General features: G+C 36.6%; 1 protein-coding gene across 1 annotated transcript in view; it reads right to left on the bottom strand.

Annotated features, from left to right (window-relative positions):
- Positions 1-21,154, bottom strand: part of cdh5 (cadherin 5) — a 45,418-nt gene that overhangs the window by 20,364 nt on the left and 3,900 nt on the right. Inside the window, exons 2-6 of the mRNA XM_028469432.1 lie at positions 6,989-7,198; positions 5,587-5,866; positions 4,300-4,422; positions 3,912-4,079; positions 2,295-2,476 (exon numbers count right to left, since the gene is read on the bottom strand). Coding sequence (XP_028325233.1) covers positions 2,295-2,476; positions 3,912-4,079; positions 4,300-4,422; positions 5,587-5,866; positions 6,989-7,195 — 960 coding nt within the window. The 5' untranslated portion in view covers positions 7,196-7,198. The remainder of the gene's footprint in view (positions 1-2,294; positions 2,477-3,911; positions 4,080-4,299; positions 4,423-5,586; positions 5,867-6,988; positions 7,199-21,154) is intronic.

Here is a 21,154-nt window from a genome sequence, read left to right as displayed (position 1 = left end):
CTGTCACACTCCTGCTGGGAATGAAGAGGTTGACTGCTGTTTGGTTGTTTCTTTTTTTCTCTGTTTTCATCCGTGCATGGGACATCACAGGTAGACAGGAAAGCTTGTTCTAACAGGATTATTCATGGCAACAAGGAGACTCAGTTGCAGGGAATCAAAGGCATTTGTAAACAGCTTAAGAGGAATAAGACCTGAACCGCAGCGTGGCCGATAGCGGGATTATTTCTCTGCGTGTGTAAACACCGCCGCTTGGGGAAAGATGAGAAAAACTGCAGAGAGAAGATGGCAGTGCGATTTCCAGGCCAGCGTGGGTGCGAAGCTTTTACACGGCTCACTTCATTAGAAAGCTTTAGAAAACCCCGGATACTTTATCAGAGGAGCACAACCTGCTGGGTTTCACGCCGCCATGAATGTCTGTTTTTCCAAACCGAAGGAGACATTTAGGATTCCACTCAGTTCCCGTACATCATCATAATCCTCATAAAACGATCCATTTAATTCTCTCCAACTCAATAAAGCACGTATTCCAAAAAAATACCATTTTATCATATACTTCATCTTCATTCTCCAGTTCATTTCATGCTTTTTTACGCCGTGAGTTTTCATCACATTTGAGGAATTGAACTTTCAAAGCGTGAGCAAATAAACACATCACAAACCCCGCACCGAACCAGTGGAATTCTGGGTAAATCAACAAAGCATAAAAATGAGCTGCCAAGCAACTTTCTTTAAATAAATCCCATGACTTATTTTAGCACGCACGCTTTAGAATAATGAAAAGATCTAATACTGTAGACGGTGTGTGTAGAAGTGGTGGGAGTGTTTGAGCAAATTAAGCCGAGAGCTTGTATTGTTTTTAGGAATCATACATGAGGACGATATTCTTTCAAATCAAGCAGAGAAACAAATAAACCACAAACAAATGTTCATTTAGAAAGCAAATTACAACTTAGGCTGTCACACACTGTACTATACACAACACACATAAATACGTATATACTGTCTACGATAGACTATAAGTATGATTATAGCGTTCCCACTGAAGTATACTTCCAATTTTCCCAAGATGCATTTGGAACCTACACCTGAATCACACTGAGGCTAAATATCGCTGTTGATTCTCTACCTTTACTTTGAAAGTTCTGAAAATATTTAAATTGAGAAAGTGACCAAGTAGAATATCAACATGTGCTCATTTTATCCATAAAACTCACGTAGACACAGCCCCTAAATTGTGCTACTGACTAAACTTCCTGTTTATCTACAAAAGTGTCAAAAAGAAAAACTAATGCAAGACAAGAGGGATGCTTTTATTTTGAAAAGGGGATTTTTGATTATTAGCATGAAGCTGGTCCCAGGACCATTTTAGATTCCAATTGCAATGCATCATGGGACAGTTGAGTATGACTAGTGTGCCCATCGTGCATACATACTGTACATCCGGATATTTGTGGCGTACTCAATTTTTTTATTACTATCTAATGTGAACGCACTACATACTCATTTTGACATCAAACTTAGCATGAGTCGTACGTTAGTGTGACATTAGTCTTAGTTTCAGTCCTCTGAAACGACCGTGCTCAGGTGGTAGTGGGTCGTCTTCTGATCGAGAGGTTGGGGGTTCGATCCCAGTACCTGACTATGTGTCGAAGTGTCCTTGGGCAAGACACTGAACCCTAAGTTGCTCCCAGTGGTCGACTAGCGCCTTGCATGGCAGTCCTGTCCCACTGGTGTGTGAATGTGAGAGTGAATGGGTGAATGAGCTGATATGTAAAGCGCTTTGAGACTGTTTCAGTGGTGATAAAGCTCTATATAAATCAAGTCCATTTACCATTTACCATTCTGATGATTAAAACTTGATCAAGTTTAGTCTCTTATTTTGGCTGGAAATTAAAAGTAAAAGGCCTTGATTATGGGCGGGGCTCCTGGAGCAGTTAGGACACACCCAGTTTATAATATAAAATCTCCAAAGAACAATCTATGCTATGCTAACTAGGAACTTAATATTCCCTATATCTCTCTATTCACAATTATCCCAGTCCAACCTACTCAACACAGATCGCGAAGTCCAAAGGTGCCTATTTTTACAGAAGGGGTGGAGCCAACAGTGTTGGTTTGATGATGTAAGAGAAGCCACCAAATATCTAAGTTTTGACCCATAAAGGCCAGTGACTTTTACATTTTTACAATAAAAGGCACTAAACTGAACCCACTCAACCACTGACGACTTTACTGACGCTGCTCAGCTGTAAAAACGGAGTCATTAAATGATTGTGGTGATATGAGGTTCCTACCTGTCTAAGCATGAGGTTGCCATCTTTGTTGGGGCTGAGCTCAACGTTAAACACTCTGGCATTTTCACCCTGGATGGCAAAGATCGGCTCTTTGTTTTGAATCAGATCTCGGTCCTCCAGTTCTAGAGAGCCGATCTTCTCGTTCAACTTCTGGTCCTCTGGTACGTGAAATTCATACGTCTCTGTTGGGTAAATAAAACAAAGTACAGTAGGATGTAATTACTGGTAATGAATGTGGATATTCCAAAGTATAGGGTGACCATATATGTCCGGTTTTACCCAGATCTTGTTGGACCCTGAACACATCGAGGGAACATTAATTTAAAAGACTGTAATCTTGCTAATTTTTACTCTATCTGAGAAATTCTACCAGTTTCTGGAAGCTGAGAAGTTGCTATTTAAAGCCAGTATCATGACATTATGGTAATTTTACGCACACATGATGGAAGATGCCACTTTGTTTTGACGAGATACGCAGCAGAGAGAAGAGAAAGGCTAAAGTCCAATTTGGATTAAAAGACACCAAATACTGGTGGATTTAATGAAAAGATTTTCACAGAAAGATTCTCCTGGATGATAAAAAAAAAAAACCTCCTCCTTGGGGGTTCAGAGAACCCTCTGAACCCCCAAGGAGGACCTTGGGGGTTCAGAGAGGGGTTTGAAAACAAAAGCAGCCACTGGGAGAAACGTAGTATTTAGGAAGTTAGAGGTAAAATAAGGTCAATTCCTGGTTAAATAAATGTTGTTTTCTTTTTCAGTAGCTATAGTCTTTACGTGTGTACCAGGGTTAGGGTCAATTACATTTTTCAATTACAATTGCATCTTCAATTATCCATGTTCAATTACAACTAGTTTACAATTACAGTGACCATCATTTTTTAAAATTACGATTAAAATTACAATATATTTTCCCCCCTGAAACTCAATTACAATTATGTTCTCAATTACTACAGTTTCAATCCAATTAATTACAAATACTGAGCCTTTAATAAATTACCCCATAAAACGTAACTTTCCTCTTGTTTTAGCTTTCTGTTAGCATCTATGATGATTGGAGTTTTGATCCATGTCTTAAATTATGTGTAAAATACACTAAAAAAATGTATAAATCATCTAATTACTTTTTCATTTCTTGATTACATTGTTAGGTTTCCTAATCAATGAAAATGTTGGTATTAATATTTTATGTATGGGCGTCTGAGCCTTTTTTTGTCAGTATAGTCCACAATTTTAATAGGTCGGTAGTGGGAAAACTTGATATGAAATATATTTTAATGATTGTTAACTACATATGTATAAGACATAGAACTGTAACATGGTTCCACAGTTTTGCATTTAATTAAATTGTAGTTATTGGAGAATTTCCATGTCAATTATCTGAACTCAATTACAATTTAATTATGATTACAACAGCAACAAATGTTTTTCAATTACAGTTAAAATGATCATTACAGTACGTCATAATTGGAATTAATTAAATGTTTAATGTTTTTTTATGCTTTTTATTTTGTCGTTACAACGTAGATTCTTGAGTTTTTTGAGGAATGCCGACGTTGGCCCAAGTGTCCTGTTTTTTTGGAAATCTAAATATGGTCATCCTAAAAGTGTGTTTCTTACTCCTGGTGAAGGACGCGCTGTTGTCATTGATGTCCATGATGGCGATGGTGACGGAGGTGGTAGCTGTGCTGCCCGACGCCATTCCTCTCATATCCTGAGCTCTGACCACCACCACATACTGACTTTTAGTTTCCCGGTCCAGCACGTTTGACTTGCAGCTGATCACACCTGCAGAGACAGGAGTGAGGTCAGCGCTGAGTCATCGTCCTGTGATAATAGCCTGTCCTCGTTTCACGAACAGTGAAGTCGCTTAGCGGGAAAACACATTAAAATGATACATTCTGTGATAAAAGCATAATATTTGGTACGGTTTTGGTCAAAGTGCTTCTAGCGCTAACACTTATTGGTAGATTTAAAGACACATTTAGATGAAGAACGGTCAACATACCTGTAATACTGTCTATTTCAAAGGCAGCGTTGTCCTCGCCCGCAGTCAGAGAGTATCTGAGCTCTCCGTTAGCAGTGCTAGGGTCGTCAGCATCCGTCGCCTTCACCTCCACTACTTTGGTTCCTGTTGATATGAGAGTTTTCATCAGTGAGACATGACATGGCGTCACAAAATGCAGCGTTTCAGAGCAAATAAACATAAAGTTCCCCTCCCTACGCCAGCTTTATTAATGCTTTATGAATACACGTCGTAGCCTCTTTATAGTCTATCTATCTATCTATCTATCTATCTATCTATCTATCTATCTATCTATCTATCTATCTATCTATCTATCTATCTATCTATCTATCTATCTATCTATTATTCCAAATACACACAAAATGATGACAACTACAAACAGAATGTCACCAAAAGTACATAAAAAATAAACAAATGTCAACAAAATACACAAAAGTACATCAAACATACACAAAATGACAGAAAACACACAAAAACAACTACAAAATCCCTTAAAATAATGACAAAAAGACACCAAATGTCCACTAAAATACAGACAGTGTCAAAAAATGGCCAAAATGAGTCTGAACACACACAAAATGATGACAAAATGTCAACACAAATACAAAACTTAACACTGATGATAACAAAAATACCCACAATGTCAACCAAATACTGAAAATGCCAACAAAACTGTCCAAATTACCCAAAATGACTCCAAAAACACATAACATGATTCTTTGTGTAGATTTTTCAAATTGCAGATTTTATCCAATCATATTTCAGCTTTCTTGTGTTGCTGGGGTAACCACAATATGCCCAAAAAAGACATTTAGTATCAATAATGCTAAGAAGAATATCCTGAAAATTAAAAAAAAAATGTATCGTTCAATCGGATTCAGCATTCATGAGAATTCCAAAACACAAGGAATTTCAGGTCCTCTGATTGGACGATGAGCGTTTGGATCGGACGGAGGCGTTTGCAGCGACCTGAAGATGTTTTTTACCTTCTGTTGGTCTGATGTTCATTTCTAGTGTCAATCAACTCATAGTTTTTGTTTAAAATATAAGTTTTATAGACAAAAATTAGGCTAAGACTAAATGAACAAGTAATTCTAAAAGTGTTTGTCACAATGTTTTTCTCTTTCCAAATATTATATAGATTAATAAATTAATAGAAACATAAATATATCAATACAATTATCTAAAATACTCTAAGGTTTTCTAAGACCCTGTACAAATACATGTTTTGAGTTTCTTTCCCCTAAGATCCCTCTCAACCACTCTTACCAATCATGGCTCTCTCCATGATGGATCCGTTGTAGGTCCGTGGGAAAACGGGGATGTTGTCATTGATGTCCGTCACCTGGACGACGAAGTCCCCGGAGTCTTCTATCAACTTGTTGTTCCCGTCGTACATCCAGGCCGTCAAATGATACAAGTTCTTCTCCTCTCTGTCCAGAGCTCTGGTGACGAACAGGTCTCCCTTCTGGTCCACAGTGAAGATGGTGTTCGCTCCCTCACCATCGATTTTAAACTTCATCGCCTCCACTCTCTGGCTCGACTTTAGCTAGAAAACAAAGACCAAAAAACAATAGTAAATGAATGTTTATTGTCTTATAGCTCCGTCATACATTCAGATCTTTCAATCTAAAGAGAACTTTTAAAAAAAGATGCAGATTACTTGTATTACATTTGCTTAGGCTTCTGTGGAATAGCTTGTTTGCAGTATATCTGTTACCACAGACTGCATGTATACTGAATGTGACCTAGTTTCCTCTATTCCAGGCCGCCGATGCTTTAACGACTTCCTTGAAGTACGCCTGAGGAGAGTTGCCGAGAGCCCGTTTTCCAGAAGAGCTCAAAATAATTCATGGTTTACGCTCCTTTTACATAATCATATCACCAAAAGTCAGTTTCTTGGCAAATACTTACGACCAGTTTCTTTTAAATAGTCATTGAAGTTACTTTTAATAAAATACTTTAACAACGAATCAGATATAGAGATTCATCTGCCTTATCCTTTTTTTGAGACAAAAAGGCCACCTAATTACGTTGCTTCGTCCCTTTACCCTTTTACCCTGCTCGGCCACTGTTGCTACGTGCTAAGCTAACCAAAACATGTGGAACTGGTTTCTAGTAGCATTTCCCACCCAGACTCAGAGGAAGAAGCACATGGAATGCAAAGATTCACATTTAAATTTCCTTTCCTGAAAAATGCATTGAAGGAATATAAAACGGCCACTGTACAGACGTCAACAAAAAAAAAACAAAAAATGCTTGAAAGAAATGGATGTGTTTAAATCCTAAACTGATGTAATACTAAAAAATCATCTAAAGATTCACTCAACTAAAACAATGCCAATTTTATTCGTAAAACTCTCTTATTTTGAAGGAATATGAAACAAAACCTATGAAAGATATAAAGGAGAACATCATTTTTGCATTTCTAATTTTCATAGTTAAACAGCTATATGTGAAATATGCATTATTGGATGATTTGGTGCCAGTTGGTACATTCACTAATTTAACGTTCTTCTGAAGAGATATTTCCTAAAGCGTTGCTATCATTTTTTAACAACACAGTCATCTCACACGAGAAAGATCCCCCATATTTTCGGTCATACAAAGTGTTTCATGATGTACTGTAAGTCTACAACATAGAGCTGCAGAATAAAGAACGTGAGACTACCTGTCCGATCTTGTAGGCGATGGCCGCAGGTTTCTCTTCTTCCACATAGAGTGAGTTCCATATCCAGTGTCTCTTCTGTCTGAAATGCACCGGATGTGATTCCTTCTTCACGATGTCGGCAGGGCTTTGATTCTCGCGCGTAACCACGAGAGACGAAAAGACCACAGGGGTCATGATCCCCAACGTCCACAGCAGAAGCCAGGCCATGGTCTGAAAGACAAAAGGGAAAGAAACGTAAGAAGAGATGCTAGAAATGAAAAATTGACAGAAGGAATGAGAGAAGAAAGCGAGGGAGTGAAAAGAGAGCAAAGAGCAGATGACATTAAACCCACTTATCAGCTGTGGACAGACCGACTCACTGAGCTTTCCAGTGAAGGCTAAGGACTTGCCGTCCCTCTGCGGTCCAGCTATCATTTAGGACCAGAGCTCTGAATCTTCTCCACCAGGGACCCAAATGAAGCATTTAGCCTCTCATCTAGGGACCTGCACTAAAAGCACATCACTACACTGCTCACATTGGGATCTAATAAACAGGCCAGTGTCCCAATTTTTAGCGCCCTTACCCATTGGAACAGCAAACATCTGACAGAGACGACAAGCGGAGACGACATCAGACCCACTCAGGACCTCTGGTTTGATCCGTCATCTAAAGGTCTTGATTTGTACGTTTATTTGATGTTGTTTAGAAAAGGAAAAAACCAAGACGCTTGGTTCTAAACATCGAACAACCGCAATAGGACTGCCTGTTTGCATTTACTGTCATTAATACACATCTTTATGTGGATGTCTTCCCTGAAGGGTTACGGGATTACTCTGTTGTCTTTGTGTTGAAGTAGGTGAACTACTTTCTAATTCCTTCTCCTGATTGTTTTCATCTGTCTTCAGTTATTACAAAACATTCCTCGTGTGAACGTGTGGTGGTTTGAGAGACAATGTGAGTAAGTCATAATCCATGTGATACCCACGACCTCATCTTTTGTTCACTCAGGAAACACAACGTCAACCAAAAACTCACTAAACTCACATTGACTCCTCAATGACAGGACATGGGGTACCATACATACCTGTGTCTGACCCTTTGTTCTCTCACAGGTTAGGCCCATCTCCTTGGTGACCCTCACTACTGCGTAGATACTAGTGCTCAACATAAAATGGAGTTTGGTACCAGGTTCTAGCTGAACCCAAATAAAGCTTGTGTTCCTGGATAACGGCTCTTGTTCACAGTGCTTTGTTTGTTTCTTTAGGGTTATTTTGGTTTAGTTTTCACTATCACTACTTGTTTTATCAACTTTTCTCATCTTTTCTCATTACTGCCAAGAAAGTTATATATATATATAGTTTATTATTTATTTGTTTGTCTGTTAGCAGGACGTCAAAAGTGCTGAACAGATTTGGACAAAATGTTAGCCAAAGTTATAACTTATGCCATGGAAGATGTAGAAGATACAGATTAATATACTGATTCTAAAAAATCCCCCAAAATTGGATAATGGCAACATTTAAAAAATGTATATCTCGGTTCGTAATTGACCGATCATTATGAAATGAGTTATGTCAGGTTGGTTCTTCAGTTATCTCACTGAGTTTCACCTGGATCACATCCAGATTGGGCTTTTAATCATGATGTGTCCATACATTTGGACCTTCTGTATGGTTATTAATGTTGATATACATTTCTTCCAAGCCTTTACAGTGTGAATGATCATGGTGATCAGGATTATTGATCCAGATAACTGACAGTATCTGGCAAAGAGAAGGTTTATAATCTCTGAGTGCTTTTTTTTAATAAACTTTTTTACATTTCCATGTTCACTTTCCTGACATACTGTAAGCTAAACAACCATTTTCAATTTGTTTGAGTTTTATAACAACTATAATCTTTGTCAGGGCTTCTGACTTTCTGTGACTTGCAGAAAACGAACGCAAGTCACTGAATTAAATGAAATGAAAATATCTACACTGTACCATCACCTGCATGTTTTTGGGCGATTGCGTTTCCATATTTTTTCATTAGGTTGGTGTAAATGTGTAGCAAGCGTTTGGAAGAGATAAACAGATGGACATGTCAAATATCATGCAAAATCGTGGCTATAAAACACTTGCTTGGTTGTGATCGTTCTCATGAGATTTTGAAGCATGAAAAAAACATAATTAGACTTATTTTAATATTTAGCTTTGATTTTAGGACGTTAAGTTTGTCAAAAAAAAGCCATTAAATCGAGTAAAGAAATAAAACAGCAATGTGTATATATTTAAATGAAGGGATTTAGTTCAAAACTCCTTGTTATACATGTAACAGTTGTGATGAGTTTGATGTATTTTATGTGTGTGTGTGTGTGTGTGTGTGGGTGTCAAATCACAATTTTCACACCAAAAATTGTAATTGCAGCTTGACATTTAAACTACTCAAAAAAATCTGAAGCAAGCCCGAAGGAAACAAACACCCACATTTAATGAGAATCCCTGTCAGATGTATTCATAATCAGAAACAGAGTTATTTTCATAGTCCTAGGGGGGAAATTCACTTTTGTTACAGTGGCTTTAAGTAAAAAAATATAACAAAGGTGAAGGAAACACTAACAACGGATTCATACAAGAAGATACAGACCATGATTATACTATCATAAGAATAAGGATTAAATATAATAATAATTATCATAATAATTATAATATAAAGTAACACAGTATACTTTGCTTGACGTTTTATCCATAAGGCTGACATTACGCTGTCATTAGCATGACTAAGGTGTCATGAAGGCTGTCATTAAGTGTTTTTAACTATCTTTTGCTAAATAATGACACCTTTGGAGCTATGTTGGCATTTTTGGGGTTAGGTGGAGGGATCTATTGGGGTTAGATAGGTTGGGGGTTAGGGTAACGAATGACACTTAATGACAAACTTATTCATAATCATGACTAAAAATAAACTAAAAATAGTTTTTAAATAAATTTTCTTTAAGGGAAGTAACCTATATCTGTAGCCACAGGGACATCATTGACTGATCATGGTATCTATCATACATTGTTACACCATAAAACACCTTCTTTACTTTAGTGATCTTCATCAAAGAGAGTGAAATCATCTACAACCAGCTACATTATTAAAAATGTTTTTTGAGTTTTGGTGAAATTTTCTTTGGATTTCTACCATTTGATTTATGGTGTTTTTTTGGGGCTGATTTTAAACTGGAAGACTTTCAGCTTCTTGCATCACGAGTTCACTGCCTGTGAGCCGTTTAGCAGCATTTAACCAGCACACACACACACACCCATCGTTCCCATCCGTCTCTATCTAACAAAGCAGAAATGCCAGGGTAATAATCTTCTGTGGTGGATACTGTATCTCCGCGCTGCACCAAGGCGGCTTAAAGCATCTTATTGTCTTTCAGCCATTAGGGAGAACCACAGATTACAACCAGGGGATTAAACCGCCACAAATGTCTCCTCCTCTAATGGTCTAATCTCATATTCTGCCGACCCTTCGTGACCTTTTCACACACAAACCTTTAGTTTCTCTTATTTTTCTGCTCATGTTTGTTTGGGCTTTAGTTTAATTTCTCATGTTTCCTTTTGTTTAGGACTAAACCAATATAAGGGGCTGGAATTCAAATAATGCTAATGCTGATGCTAATAAATGTCCCTTATTCCTTATTAATCACATTACTGTGACCCCTCCCTCACTTTGTGGCAGAGCATTAATACAGGAAAGAACAGTTAGTGTGATGTGGTTGTTGTTTTGTGTACTTTTTGTGGTTATTTTGTATGTTTTTGGAGTCATTTTGTGTATTTTTTTGTTTTTGTATTATTTTGTATCCAATTATTTTGGTATTTTTAAATGTGTTTCTGGTACTTTTTCTGTGTACATTTTTTGTCTGTTGTTCTGTGTATTTAATTCATTTTGTGCATTTTTGGAATTCTTTTGTGTAATACTGTTGTTTTGTGGGTTTTTTTAATTGTTTTGTTGTCATTTTGTGTGATTTCGTCCTCGTGCATTTTTGTCGTTTTGTGTGTTTTAAAAGTTATTTTGTGTTTTTTTTGTGTCTTTGTTGTCATTTTGTCCATTTTTAGAGTCAGTTAATGCATTTTTCTGTCATTTTGTGTAATTTTATGCCATTTTCTGTGTTTTTGGAGTTATTTTGTGTTGGGTTCCAGATTTCTTCCAACTTCTTGAATAACAATATTTGAGGAATTGGTTTTATGGGGACTTTACGAAAAATAATTTTGGAATAATTTTGTGTATTGTTTATTTTTCTTGTGTGTTTTGTTGTCATTTTTTGTGTAATTTTCTACCATTTCGTGTGTTTTTTTAGTTATTTTGTGTCTTTTTTGTCAGACTTTTAAGCCATTTAATTTATTTTTTTGTCACGTTTTGTGATTTTAGAGTTATTTTGTGTTTTCTGTTATTTTTTGTGTCTTTGTCATCATTTTGTCCATTTTTTGAGTCATTTTGTGTATTTTTCTTCCGTTTTGTGCGTTTTGAGCGAGTTAATTAGTGTACTCTAGTTGGGTTTCAAATTCCTTTCAACTTCTTGAATAACATTATTTGAGTAACTTGTTTTTGTGTTCCGCACAAAAACAGATCGTGGACCACATGTGGCCCCCAGCCCACCAGTTTCTTATGTCTGCGTTGACTCACATGTTGCAGAGTCATCATTTGATCATTAATCCTGTGAGCATCACTGTCTGAGCTCCTTTATTGTGAAATTCTTCAGTTTGAGACTTAAGTCGTTTCCTGATGACGTCATCGTATCCTTTTGCCCTGTGAACAAAGCATCACTGTGCAGCACAAACATGCTGCAGGAAAGAAGCAGTGCTTAAAGGAAACGTTATCTATGAATAAGGGCGACAGAAATCAAAGAAAACAATCAACTTCTTAATTATATTAAATGAAAGCTGTTGAAGCTGAACATTAGATAATAATAATAATAATAAAGATGGCAGTAGCAACATTAGAAAATTAGTCATGGAAATAGTTTGCAAATTAAATAACGTTTTTGTATTTTAACATCAGACTGAAATGATGAAAAAGGGCCTTTTCAAAATAAAAGCATCCAATCTTTTTCTCGTTTCTTTTCTGTTTTTGAGTCCCGACCCATGAGTTGAAAAAATTGAGTTTGGATTCTAAAAAAAAAGGATAGATTGAAGGATGAACAGGATTGATTTCAAAGCACCAGTTTACCTTAAACTGATTTTGATTTCAGAAGAAAACTGTGAAAAGTTGATTAAATAGATTAAGAAAAGCAAAACAAGACTCAATTTTCTTTAGTTATGCTGCTTTATGTTTAAGTTCTCTACTAATGCACAGGTCAGATTTTTTCTATTTGAGATGAAATGGATTTACATTAAAATCAATGTCTTTTGTTCTCTTAATTTGCTAGATATTTTAAATTAGCTATTTTAATTGTGTTTTTTAAACCAATACTGACATTGTAACATTGGATGAAATAAAAAAGTAAAAATTAAAATTAAATAAAAGTCAATCTATTTAAATTAAAGCCATTAAAGTACAAGCAAAGCTTTATTGGGTCGATATTACAGTCAAACATCATTTCACATTATTGACTTCTGCATTATTATCTCATTACTTTATGATTTTCCCTTTTTTTTCTCACACTTTCCAATCCAACCCTTTTGATATAATCTGCAATAAGTGATTTTTTAATCTGTACAAACATGTAGATTAATTCCCTCCCAGCACGCCACGCTACATTTTCACTGGTAATGTTATACGCATGTTTTCATATCTAAGCTCCGCCCCTATGAGCCTGTTTTTTTATATTTATTTTGTCCACACTAATTCACACCCGTCCTGTGATGTCCCCTAATGTAAATGTGCAAACACACACACACACACACACACACACACACACACACACACACACACACACACACACACACACACACCCTATAATATCCCTATAAGGGCCTTTGTGAAAGGCTCCTCCCCTTTTATCAGCAACAGGAAGTGTAAACACAATGCCTTGTGGGAAATGCCATCATGGCCCGGTGTTGCTCATTAGTGAGAGGACGCACCCTTCCTGCTTTTCACTGAGAAACTGTTTCAAGTCTTTAATCAGCTTCAGTTTCTCTCTCTCTTTGTATCTTCATCTGTTTATCTTCATCATCAGGATGTTTCCACCTCGTTCTACTTTAACCTCTCTGTGTAAACGCTGCATCTTCACTCTTTTCATCATTTATTTCTTCTTATTCTTCACTAAATTGTGTCACTATGAGGTTGGTATGGTTTGGCTTTGTTTGAGGGTTCTTGGTTATTTATTTCCTCTTATCTTATGATCTGTGAGTGTTTGAAGCTTTATTTTCTGCAGTTTTTTGGTAGTAGGGAGGGAATCACAGGATACGTTACGATATGATACGCAAAACACTAAGGGCGTGCCAAAGTATTGATACGACCATATATAGTGAGGTTTCGTCTAGCGCAGTGGTCTGCAACCTGCGGCTCTGGAGCCTCATGTGGCTCTTTGACTCTTTTTGTGATGGCTCCCTATAGTTTTCAAAAATATATTAAAATAAGGAATTGAGATTTCTTACAGTGGGTATTGGTGATTAATGACATTAACTTCAAATATAATTATGATAAAACCATTTGTTAACCTAAAAATAAACCATATTGTGCAATGACTCAGCACCTTCCTACTTCACCTACAGATCATCAACTTTCCTGCACCTGTGGCTAACCTTAAGTTATAAATCTGTTGTAATAAAACTACACTAAGAAAAAGGCTATTCTGGAAGAAAATAGAGATTTTGAAGTGTGTGTGAAAAGTTTTATTTACAGTAACTGCCAACATGTCGGCTCTATATGCGTGTGCTTGATATGTTGCAATAAATTAGCAATTAGCATGTGTTGACGACATGATCATGTGTTATCTAATTCAAGTTATTTTTGTAGCCCTTCAAATAGATTCACTCAAACAAATGTTCATGTAACATTATTTGATATAATGGTAACTGTTTTAATCCAGGTGAGATGGGGTCCATCCATAAATTCAGTTCAATGAGGGTCCATTGTTCTATGAATCTGTGATAACCATATTTATTTACTGTTATCCAGGAACGTTTACTATTATTTACACCATAGTATATAATCATCTTAAAAATGTAAAATGGGTTAAAAGTGACCAAAGATGGTGGAAAAGGTGGTGAAATAGAATTTTAAAATCCACAGAAATTGGTTAAAAGTTATAAAAATGGACAGAAAAAGCGGTAAAAAGGGTTCAAATTGTCAATATTGGAACAATTAGTTAAAACTGGTAAATGATGGGCATGGCAAATCGTGAATGTGGTTAAATTGGCAAAAAATAAGCAGGAAATATGGTGAAGACGTTAAAAGTGACAATAATGGGTCAATATATGCAACATTAGGTGGAAAAGGTTTATAAATGCTGAAAATGTCTAGAAAGTGGAAGAAATGTGATGGAGAAGTGTCAGAAATGGGAGTAATGTAGTAAAAATGCATTAAAAGGAGCAAAAATATGGCAATAAAAAGTGATGAAAATAGGTTAACATATGGTAAGTTTGGTGTAGTTGCAGAAAAAGGGGAAAAATAAGCAAAAATGGGCTCAAATTGTTCAAAAAATATACTTAATTTTTTTTAAAAGGATCTGGCGACCCCCTCTGTGTCCTGACCCAATGGTTGAGAAGATCACCAGTCCTTGAGTTTGACACTGTGCTTTAAGGGCATTAGTTGAAATATTGGAAAGATTTCACCACCGTTTGTGACATTTGACCTTCAACAACTTTACTTTATGTCTGAAAAGCACAAAAAGTGTAAAAATGAATGTAACCCACTTTAAACTGGCAGACGAGAGCGTCTCATGTAAAGATAAATCCAAAGTTATTTACAGCATCTTTCAGAGGTTTGAGAAATAAATAACAACCAGGAATATCTGTAATTACATCTGTACATTGTCCGCGGGCGAGTGTGTGTGTGTGTGTGTGTGTGTGAGCGTGACGGAGGAGCAGAAAACAAGCAGATCCAGTTGTCATCCTGTGCGATGTTTTGTGACTGGCAGACAGGTCTGACCTACTTTACTGCACCAAAGGCACAAAAAAAAAAAAAAAAAAGCAGCCAAACGAGTCAACAAGACTTCATAATCCTGCCGCTCGCTGAAGGGGATCAAAAAAAGTTTCTATCAAAGTCTCCATGTTTGTTTCAGATGGAAATGCAACCCCGTGGTGGCGTCTAGAAAGTCGTCTTCTGGTTTGTCCGTGTTGTTGTAGCTCGATGCGCGCCATTGATTTTTCTCATTCTTTTATTACAGAGAACAAGAAAGACGAGCTTGATTTTATTTACAGTTCAAGGAAGAGGAATAAAGTCATGGTTTGTCACAAAGAGAGGAAACAAATGGGCTCCAGGAACGAGTTTTAATGATTCAAGTGTATAAAGAGCAGGAAAATGACATCTAATGACTTTATTATTGATATTTGTTGAAATCTAAGACAAAAAGTCAATCAAAATCTTTGTTTTTATCTTGTTAAGGTGCTATTTCTGCGTTTTCTTTGTATAAATCTGCAGATTATAACAGAATCTTATTTTGAAAAACCCAACAACCCTAACCCTAACTTTCAAATACAGCGAAGCTGAACGTTTGCAATCTCAACGATAAACTCCATCACTCTGAACACGTATTGTATTATTTAGCTTAAAAATCAATATATAAACCAAATTCTTCAGCTCATACGTGAATTTTCCACCAGTTTTTAGGCTCAAATTTTAAACAGGATCAGGATTTACAACTTCCTAAAAACTTATTAAAGAACGTAAACGGGGTTTCGGTTAAGTTGAGGCAAATCCTCAACTTTTATACCAATAAATGAAAATCTAGAGCAGTTTATAGCTGAGATAAAACAGAATATCACAACAGGGCCACACTGTTTGCACTCAATAAACACAATCAACTGCAGAAAAAGTGCAGTTTTTATCTAAATAAATCAAAAGACTATTTAAACTATATTAATATATTGGATATTATCATGTAAAAGGTTTGAAAACACATGTAGATTTCTTCTGCTGACATTTTTAGATCAAACTCCACTATTATTTGTTTCTTTTCTTCACCCTGTTGTGTTTTTCCTCCAAACAAAGCATCTGATTTAAAGGATTCTTCCTCACCAGTGAGATAAATTACTCTAAAGACGTCGTATTAGCTGTAAAGTGTAACAGCTTAGCTCTTTGCTTCTGATTGGGAGAATATTGATGAAGATATGGGAATTTAAAGGGCAGTGTCGAAAAAAAAGAAAATGAAAAGGGGAAAAAATAAGAAAAATGAAGGAAAAAAGGGAAATAAATAATATATAAATAAAAAGGTGCGGCCTTCGATGGGAAACCCATCTTGACTCTAAGGTTTTTTACAGAAAAATAAAGGATATACTGTACATAAATACACTGTGAACCAATGTGCGTTAAAATATGACACAATTCCATATTTTGAGGAACTCATGATGAATCCTGGTTACTTTTATGTTATAAATGAAAACAGACGAAGATAACTCACTGAAATGAAAATAGCTATTTAATACAGAATATATAATATCACACATTTTCATCAGATTTTCTCCCTAAAACATGACGTTAAATGCGTAGGAAATGTGTTTAAATGAGATAAATGGATGAACCTCAACAAACAAATCTCGCAAAATTGCATAAAGTGGAATATTGAGGTCCGTATTTATGGTGGAATAACCTTTTCTGGGCCTGATGTGAAAACCCGTACCCATGATTACCTGCTGCATAATGTAACGGCGTGTCTGCGGTGACATTTACCAACGCTCCCTGGAGGACTAACCTGTCTGAATGAGGTCATTCATATTTTGTTGGAGAGTCAGAAGTCACCATTTCACTGATGGATCTCGTCTCATTGCTCAAAAGCAGCTTCACTTTTTAGGTGGGTAAACATCTGTCTCAGCCTGTAAATCTGTGGTGGTGGTGTTCAAAGCCTTAAATCAGGTTTAATCACAGAGTGTCTCAGTGTCAGACTGACTCTGACTGACATTGATCAGCTTTGATGGTGATGAGCAACAGCAGTTTGAGGAGGATCTGAGGCCCACAGCGTGATGCACGTGGGTTCAGGCTCAGCTTCAAAACGATAACAAAATGACAGGAAATGACTCCAAAAACAAGAAAAATATAAAGTAACAGTGAAATACACAAAACAATAACAAAATTAGAAAACATTACTCCAAAAACACACAAAATGACAACAAAAATACAGAATGACAGAGAAATGCACAGAATGACTCCAAAACAAACCACACAAAAAAAAAAAATCCTCAAAATGACAAACAAATGCAGGAAGTAACAGAAAACACAAAATAACTCCAAAAACACACAAAATCACAATATAAATACACAAAGCAACAAAAAAGTCACAAAATGACAATAAAAATAAACAGAATGACTAAAAAAACCCACAAAATACAAAAACATTTCACAAATACACAAAACAAGAGAACTATACAAAATGGGAATAGAAATACACAAAAAAATGACTCAAAAACCCCACAAAACAACCACAAAACTGAAAATGACTCCAAAAACAAAAAAATAGTCATTTTGTTGGTTTTTAGAGTCATTTTGTGTATTTTAAAAATACACAAAGCGACAGCAAAATACATAAAATGACAAAAAAGTACAAGAAGTAACAAAAAACACAAAATAACTGCAAAAACACATAAAACCACAACAGAAATAGACAAAGCAACAACAAAAATACACAAAACGACAATAGCAATACACAAAATGATTTTTAAAAACCCACACGACCACAAAAATACAAAAAAATACTCCACAAATACACAAAACAAGAAAAATATACAAAACAAGAACAAAAAAACACAAAATGACTCAAAAAAACACAAAAAATCAAAACAAAAATATTCAAATAACTTTATAAACCCATATGACCACAAAAATACACAAAATACTCCAAAATGTAATACACTAGAACAGAAATCTAGAAATGTACTGAAAAACCCCACAAAACATCCACCAAAATACAGAAACTGACTGAAAAAACATACAAAACCACAAGGAAATAAACAAAATGGCTAAAAAAAAAGAAAGAAAAAACTAAAAAAGACTCAAAAATCCCACAAAAACAACAGGAAAATGACTCATAAACAAAATGACAACAAAAACAGGCAAACTCAATTTTTTCCCCTCTACTAATGTTCACAATACCTATTATTCAATAATGTGGCCCTCAGAACAGAAAATAACATTTTTGTGGACCAGATTTTTAGTAGACTTTAATCACATGAGCAAATTGTTCTTTAAACAATCCCTGTCTTTATTTATATCGATTAGATTTTCATGAGACAAATTTCCCAGCGTCCACGTCAGCTTTTGGAAAGATCACATCTTAACGGGGACTGTAATCAAAGGCTGCTCTCACAGCTGGACAGCTTGTCAAACCTCAGTGAATATATCTGAATGAGCGACTGAATGGCTCTAATCATGTGTCTTGAGTTTGCGTGTGTGTGTGCGTGTGTGTGTGTGTGTGTGTGTGTGTGTGTGCGTGTGTGTGTGTGCGCGCGCGTGTGTGTGTGTGTGTGTGTGTGTGTGTGTGTGTGTGTCCCAGATGGCACCCAAAGGATTTTCCCTGATAGTTCTCTCTCCAGGAATTAGACCACTGGGTGTAACAACAAAATCAAATCACTTCTACTTTGGCAGTGACAACGCTGGACTCATGGGGGGAAATCCACCAGTGAGCTTTTTACACACACACACACACACACACACACACACACACACACACACACACACACACACACACACTGCAGATTGGATAAAGCAGCAGAGATGGTGAGCGTGGAACAATCTGATGAAAAGTTGTCATTTTTAAGGTGACGATACAAACACTACTTTAAATTAATTGTGGTCAAAGACAAGAACGTGTATGTGACGTGTTCATTATATCCAGGAGTGAAGACTTTGTCCACATCTGTTGTAAGCGACTCAAATTTAATGAAGCACCTCACAACAACACACGTATCTAAAAAAAATCTGACTTATTTGACATAGCATTTTTTTTTTTAACAGTAACGCAAATAGTTACTTTCCTTGGTAATGAGTTACTTTTATTATAGAGTAATTCAGTTACTAACTCAGTTACTTTTTGGAACAAGTAGTGAGTAATTATAACTAATTACTTTTTTGACCAACACTGGTCTGGACGCAGGTAAACTGCGCCCACAGACACTCCATTGACTCGTATTGAAGAGGAGTTACTGTGAATGCAAAACTTAAAGATTTTTGCGCCCTAAACAGGAAACATGTCATCACCAATCAGACACAGATGAACAAAACAACTTCACACATCATCATTATTATCTGTATAATATTTATTCTGATTATCTAAATACACATTTGTTTTGTAGTATTTTTAATTCATTTTATTTTTTATTATTTTTTTGTCTCACTCAAACATGGTAAGTGGTGGGCGGCGCCCTAGCGCCCTCTATTGGCCAGCCGCCACTGCTAATAAACTCTACGAGTCAGTATTAAACTCAACTTCCAGACCAGACTTTGCTCCAAGTCTGTGTCTTCTATCTTCTGATAATATTCTTGAAGAACTCTTTTATCTTCTTCCATCCCTTCATCAGAAAGTTGATGAGACGCCTCAACACAGATTTTTTTGTTGGAGGATCTTTCTCAGATTCACTCCTGTTGGTGCTGAGTTCTGTTTCTATTGAAGCAAAGACATTCTCCTCACTCAGTTTTTTGAGTTCAAATTGAAGGTTCTCCTGATATTTTATGGCCTGAAGGCATTGTTCTTGAAGTTCTCCTTCCTTTATCTTCAGCTGGGACTGAAGAAGGTGGATCAGCTCCTTGTTCTGTTTTTGAACGTCGTTCAGCTGTTTGCATTTTTCTCTTGTTTCTTCAAGCTTTCCCTGTGTAGTGGTGATAGAAACATTCAAGGTGGAAATTATATTTCCATTTTCAGCCTCCAGATGAACTTTATTTTCCAGTTCCAGGGCTTGGATGGAGACCGTACGCTTAGCCGTTTCCCACAAAACGCTGAGGCGGGAGATTTCCTCTTCTTTGACTTTAATCCTCAGATTGTTTTGATGTTGTTGAGCATCTTTTTCTGTCACCAGCTGCTCCTTCAGCACCTTAACGTCTTCTGTTGATTTCTCCAGTGTCTGTTTGAGGTGGTCAATCCTCTCTCGTTGTTGCTCATAGATGGTCTCATTCTCCTTCTGTGTGTCCAATAATCTGGCCTTTTCCTTCTCCCACTGCTTCTGTTGGGCCTCTGATGCTTGTTGGGCCTTGATCAGAGACAGTTTAAGGTTGGCATTTTCCTTCCGTAGTTGGTCAGCCACAGAAGTGTCATTTTGGACCTGAGAACGTTGGAGTGAAGTTTTCTCCTTTTCAGGACTAAAACCATTTATTTCCTGGTCCTGTGGGGTCTGTGTGTCCTTCAGATCTTCTGTTTCCCCAACCACTGAAGAATCAAGCTGTGTGAGCTCGTTGTTAATCAGCTCCAGATCTTCTAGTGTCTCATTTTCCACCGTGGAAAGGGTTTTGTCGTCATGATCCAAGCACAGACTCTTTTTAACAGACTTTGGGTTGTGAACTTTCTTGCCTGCTACTGTTTCTTTAACAGGCCCCTGGTCTTGAGATGATCCATCAGAACAGGATGTAGATGGTGTTTCGATGAGGGCAAAAAGCCTGGTCCAGTCGAAGTCTGCAGTGGGAGCCACTGGATCATCTTTCTTAGGTTTCTCAAAATGGCGTCGACCCTGTCTGCGTGTGTTCTTCTTAGGCATTTTATAACTTGTCGATTGAGGTTTAACAATGATAATGTTGCTTCTCAGAGTGGTGAAATGCTTTATGTGGTGTCTCGTCCTAAGATGAAAGGCTGAATGAGTTCTATATTAAAGTTGAAAGAGAATCAACAAAAAAAGTTCCAAAATCACCATAGCAACGATTTTAGAATTTATGCTAATGCTAAGCTAATCTTTTTAGCATCTTTTGAGTCCTGTTTTTTTTTAAATAAAGTGTCACAATAAAACACATAAATACTATTGAGTTTTGAAGACTCTTTGTTCATTTCAAAGAACACAGATCATTTAATTTAGGCCATGGCTATGGATACATTAAACATATCCATATACTGCCACTCTATGCATACGAAGCGCCCC

This window comes from Gouania willdenowi, chromosome 15, assembly GCF_900634775.1.
Source record: "Gouania willdenowi chromosome 15, fGouWil2.1, whole genome shotgun sequence".
Lineage (NCBI taxonomy): Eukaryota > Metazoa > Chordata > Actinopteri > Blenniiformes > Gobiesocidae > Gouania > Gouania willdenowi.
Note: the sequence above shows the minus strand (reverse complement) of the source record. Positions and strands in the feature narration are given on the sequence as shown.